Here is a 5,540-nt window from a genome sequence, read left to right as displayed (position 1 = left end):
GACCTGGGTGCCGGCTACAACCCCCCGCTGCTGCCAGCACCCAGCAGGAACGGGTGGGAGAGGGAGCAGCAAGGGTGCTGGCGTGCCTGGGGCCTTTCCTCTTCTTTCCTTGGCTTTTCAATAGTTTGACTCCACAAGCTGAAGTAAAAAGACCCCGTCACCCCATGACGAGACTCTGGCCTGCTGTGCGTCTGGTGGAGCCAGCTGGGCACATCTGGACAGAGGTCGTATTTCTTGAAAGGACCGGTCCCTAGATGAATCACATCTGCAACAGAAATCTTGTGTGCGTTGGCGTGCCGCAGGCAGCAGCGTGGGCTGCCGTCGGGGTGCAGCACCCACAGCCCCTGCAGGAGGGGGGTGCGAGAAGGGACCCCCCCAGTCCCCGTCCCGGGGTGCACGTGCTGCGAGAGGAGGGGAGTGGGAGTGTGTCTGCAGTTGGGGGGGGATTAGGACTTCTCGGAATGAGTTAGAGACGGGCATTTAGACCTCTCCGTGTGTTTTTTAATATTTCAGAGGTGCCTAGCATCGTGCTTTGTCGGCTGCATTGCAGATATTGATCCCAAGCACGTAGTTCACCGATTGCTGGATGATTACTTGTCATTAGTAAGTCAACAAACATCTTCGATCCCGATTTCTTCGAGCCAACGTGATTTGAACATTTTTTTCCTGGTGACAGGTAGCTGGTGCAGAATTAAGGATATCTTTGTAAAGATCGTTGTGTTTTTAAGAAATTGTGCCCGAGAAAATCTCGCTGGGAGGCAGGCTCTGAGAGCTCCATTTGTTTTCTTGTGTGCCCTGCCAGACCCAGCAGGCGTTTGTTCTGCAACGCCTGTAAGGAATTGTCCTCGTCAGGAGTCCTAAGCAAGGAGGGAACCAGCCGTAAAACCAGCTCCCCGTGAGGACTGGTGTTTATGGTGCCTTCTCTCTTCATTTCACTGCAAACATTGTCAATGCCAAGCACATTTTAAAAAGAGATTTCTCTTATTGTTCTTGCATTAGCTAATAAACAATCAAACGGCTTGAGTTTGAATTCCCTTAAGAAGAACAAAAAAAAAAAAGAAGAATCAAAATATCTCTATGCAGCCCTCCTAGGAGAAATCAAGGCTGGAAATCTCAGGGGGCACCTAGTTAATTTTTCATGGAACACTTAACCACACTGCCAAGCCACACCATCGCGTAACTGGAATCTGATGCCCTGGGGCACTCGGTGGAGGGGCAGCCTTCGGCCGTGGGCAGGCACCAGCGTTGTCCCCTGGGGATGTACACGGACCCCAGCAGCCCTGATCCCCCCAGCAGCAGAGGGTGTACCAGTCTCTCACAGTTAATGGTCCCAGAGGAATGAAAGAGCAAACCAAGACAGCCCTGGCCCAGGGGTCCCCGCAGAGGTGGTTTCCTGGGGCAGAAAGGCCATGTCTGGATGATGCCATCAACGGGAGAGCAGAGCAGAACTAGGGACTAATACGTTTCACTTTGCCTGCCCTGGCCAGAGCCTGCTGCTGCCTTCTTGCTCATGTCAAGCTCTCTAACGCTTCTCAGGGCTATGTCCCTCCTGCTGCCTGCCCTTACGTCTCCGTTTCCAGGTGATCTGAGCATCAAAGCAGCCTCTGTTCACATCAGCCCTATTCTTCTCCCTTCGACCAAGTCCGTTCTGCTTTGTCCTCACCCAGTGATTTAGCTTCGTGTTCTCGGGGCTTTGAAAGTTGCTTTAGCGAGACCTGGACATCACAATGTCATTCTCTTTATGGGAATCTGCCTTCGGTTTATCCAAGATATTTAATTGTTAGAGATCTCTGCATTCAGCAACAGCTGGTCAGAGGCCAAGTTACTGCCCTGCCTGAAAGGTCACTGCTCAGAAGCTATTCTCTGCCGTGCCAAAGCGCCCCTTTACTGTGTGCTGACCATTATCAGGTCTGTCATTATGGTAATTTGGGTTTCATGTAGTCACTGCCCAAAGTACAAAGTGATTCAGGAGAGATGATAACATAATACCATCTTGTTCATTCTCTCTTCCACCTTATCAAATGTCACGATCTAGCTGTGACAGCAAGGCTTTGTGCTCCTGAGGTGCCTGGCTGATTAAGTTGCAAGGAGAGGGACAACTCCTTAAGTACTTTGGCACCTTCGCCATCCCTTCCTTGGCCTTTAGCTAAGATATTTTTTAAAGCTGGAATTAATGTGTGACAAAAGCTGGCTAATCTGCTGGAAATACTTATTTCCAAGTTTGCAGAAAGTATTAACTCTGAGCAAGCATTTTTCTGGACTATTATTCTTCAGAGCTGGGGAGCAGCCCATCCACCCCGGTGGTTAATGAGCACATCAGAGGAGTGAATAGTTCACCGCTGTCCCCTTGGCCGATGCCTCTTCCCCTCCACCATGGACTGCTTTCGCTGTGCACGTCGGGATGTGGTCAGCACACAGGGACCGTGTTTGGTCTATGGCCCGCCAAGGAGGGCTTTCTTTTTGCTGCCCCGAAGAGCTGCTGCTCATATATGCTCTGCATACCTGTGGGGTGCTGGTGATCGGTGAAAAAACCTGCCCAGAAATCTGAGAGGGCAGGGGACTGGACAGAGCTGCGATGCGGAGGCAGAAGACCATGGGCAGTTGCAGCACGTTTGTTGAGCGGGGTGGTGTGGCGGGGAGGCCACCTCTCTTGATATGCCCACGCTGGGATCAACAGTCCCCCAGGACTTCAAAATGACCCAGAGCTGACAAGCTCTAGCCTGGGGGCTTCCTGGCTTTGTGGTCAACAGCATCACCCTCTCAACAGTATCTCCCCGTGACAACGCATCCCAGCTCCGGTCCTGTGGGAGTGCTCTGAGGCAGAGGTGGTGGACCTGGAAATAAGACCATGCTAGTCAGGCCAGTGCAGCATTTCCAATTCAGATGGTGTCTCCCCAAAGAGTCTGTCAGCTCAGGGTATCCATAAAGCCATGACACCCAATCCATATGATTTGCTATGGTGTCGTTACTCCTTCCAAATTGAATACCTCCTTTTCCTCAATTATCAAATGGATTATGAGCCATTTCAGGTCACTGGACAGGTGCTGTTGGCTTTGATAAATATTGGGTAAGGTCACAGTCTGTAGGCAAGTCGGGATGGGAACACTGGGCATGTCTTGCTGGCCTGGACAGTGAATATCCAGCTCTGCTACTGTCTCCACGGTCTGTCTTTACGCTGAGAAAGGTGCCGCCTGCTCCTTCATTTATCACCTATAACTTATGGCACATCCCCACTGCATGGGCTTAGTGAGAGGGTAAAGTGCTCAGTACTGCAGCATCGAGAACTGTAGAAGTACTCAACAGCAAGGTTGGACAGTATTTTGATGCATTTTTCAGTCAATACTTCAATTTTATTTGAAGAAAAAGAAGTATTTTATCAGGGCATGACTTTTTAGCCATGTCCACATCGTGACACAAGAGCACGCCCGGAAGGATGATGTACCAAACCAGGCAGCGGTGTGCGGACTGGCACCCAGAGCTGGCCGAGTCTGCCTCTGCACCTATGGGTCATTGCTCAATGATTTACCTAACTCCTAACATCTCTAAGGAAATATTTGCAGTGGAAGTCAACAGAAACCATACGTTGTTTGTTTTGCTCCCCACCAAGTATTCTGGGTGTCCTCAATGACACCGCTTGCCTCTTTCCTGCTGTAAAGCTCTATATATGAAGATGCTCGATGCAGGTCATCTTCAGAAGACAGGGACGTCGGCTGGAGAGAGCCTCGCACTCAAGAGCTTGGTCAGGTAAGAGCAAACTTACTCCTCAGAAAGAGTGCTCGTAGGGTCTGCTTCTGCAAACCTGAACGCTTCCCAAAGGAGCACCTTAATGTTTGGGTGTATTGCCTTTTTAACAAAAATTGTTATTCTTGCCTGCTGCCTGCCTGAATTATGCTGCGACAAGTAAAATGCGCAGTGACTTTCAGTACAAGTTTCTCGTGAACAGACATGCATGTTCATTGTGTTTGCAGTCCTTGGAAAAGAAAGGGTATTTCATGGTTTTCAAAAACAATTATCACTGAAATTGTTTTTGATATAACTGTATTATCTAAGACAGATTTTTAGCTAAGGTGAATTAGACCTCTCACGCTTGTTTTGATCCTTTTTTGATGTTCTATTTACATTTAAATAGATTTGGGGCAATGAAGTTCATTATGGTTCTTAACAACAAAAAAAAAGCTACTTCAAGTTGTAGGTCTCACAGAAATATTTCCATGATACTGAAACTTTAAAAATTATTTTCTCCTTCTTACAAGTCTAGCAAAAGGTGCTTTTATGCAGAGGGAAGCCTCAGAAGTTTGATGTTTGTGCAGAGATCATGACAACCAAAGAAGGAGATGCTCTCCTTACTAGATATGTTGGTGCGTTTGTCCTGTGTAGATGCTGTTGCTTTTCTTTCCATGACTAGAGACAATCATGTTGTCGGAAACATCCTGTTTTCCCATCATGCGGGACACAAGATCTTGTTTCTAAGAGAAATTCCCACGCAGAACAGAGGCACCCCAGGTTGTCCAGATCGGTCACCAGCACCGCTCACCGGCGCTGAGGGATTAAAGCGGCAACAACCAAACGAGCCCTTGCTTTTCACTTGGCTGCTGTGACGGTCGGTCCTTGGAGCAACTGTTGTTGAAGTTCTGGTTCCTCCTGCAGGAAAGTGCCATCAGGGTTTTACTGTGCCCACCGGTGCCGTGAGGAGGTGGGAGAGGTGCCAGCAGCTTTCTCTCTGATTTTGTCTTCCCTGACAGGCACTCTTCCTTTGTCTTTCCTCCCTCCTCCTCTTTCCTCCCTCCACTGGCTTGTGCTCACTGTCCCAGCATTGCACTGATGGCAATCACTTTCCACAGTTATCAGGACCGAAGATGTCTGGGTTCTGGACTGTTTCCCTCCTCTGCAGCCTGCTGATCCCTTCACAAGGACTTGGAACCATGTCCTTGGTTGACAAAGTGGATGCAGGTGGTAAGTCTATGGAAGAGACAGGATTTATCTTTTCTTGAGATCAGTTCTGCTCTTTCTGTCTCTTGACCATGCTCAGAAAATCAGAAGCTGGTCCAGATCCTTTCAGCAGTACAGGCAATGCTGGTAATTTGCATTTATAAAGCACTTTGGAGATGGCACTTCAGATCCTTTACAGTGGCTGGTGCCACCACCCCTATGGTATAAAGAGGGAAATAGAGGGATGGTGGAGGGGAAGGAACAGCCAGGCTGACACAGCGTGTTTGTGTGCTGAGCCCACACAGCTCACAGTGACCTTTTTTCCAGGTGTTAAAGATTCACTAACCAAACGTGACCTCCAGAAGCTTCAAGGTGGTCGCCCTGGCGTCAATCTGCTCAGTGGTCTCCTTGAAAAAGACAGTCCTCTTGGCAGAGTCCTTGGTGGAGATGGTGTCGTTGGTGGTCTCCTCGACAGAGATGGTGTCGTTGGTGGTCTCCTCGACAGAGACGGTGCCCTTGGTGGTCTCCTTGGCGGAGATGGTGTCCTTGGTGGTCTCCTTGACAGAGATGGTGTCGTTGGTGGTCTCCTTGGTGGAGATGGTGCCCTTGGC

At 49.3% G+C, this 5,540-nt stretch overlaps 1 protein-coding gene across 1 annotated transcript in view; it reads left to right on the top strand.

Moving 5' to 3' along the window:
* BPIFB6 (BPI fold containing family B, member 6) overlaps positions 1-1,589 on the top strand; it is a gene marked incomplete at its 5' end in the record, with an annotated part of 7,162 nt that extends 5,573 nt beyond the window's left edge. Inside the window, 1 exon segment of the mRNA XM_009704285.1 lies at positions 1,581-1,589. Coding sequence (XP_009702587.1) covers positions 1,581-1,589 — 9 coding nt within the window.
* Positions 1,590-5,540: the final 3,951 nt, after the last annotated feature.

The sequence above is a fragment of the Cariama cristata genome, unplaced genomic scaffold (assembly GCF_000690535.1).
Source record: "Cariama cristata isolate BGI_N322 unplaced genomic scaffold, ASM69053v1 scaffold7127, whole genome shotgun sequence".
Taxonomy (NCBI): Eukaryota; Metazoa; Chordata; class Aves; order Cariamiformes; family Cariamidae; genus Cariama; species Cariama cristata.
This window is presented reverse-complemented; position numbering and strand designations above follow the sequence as displayed.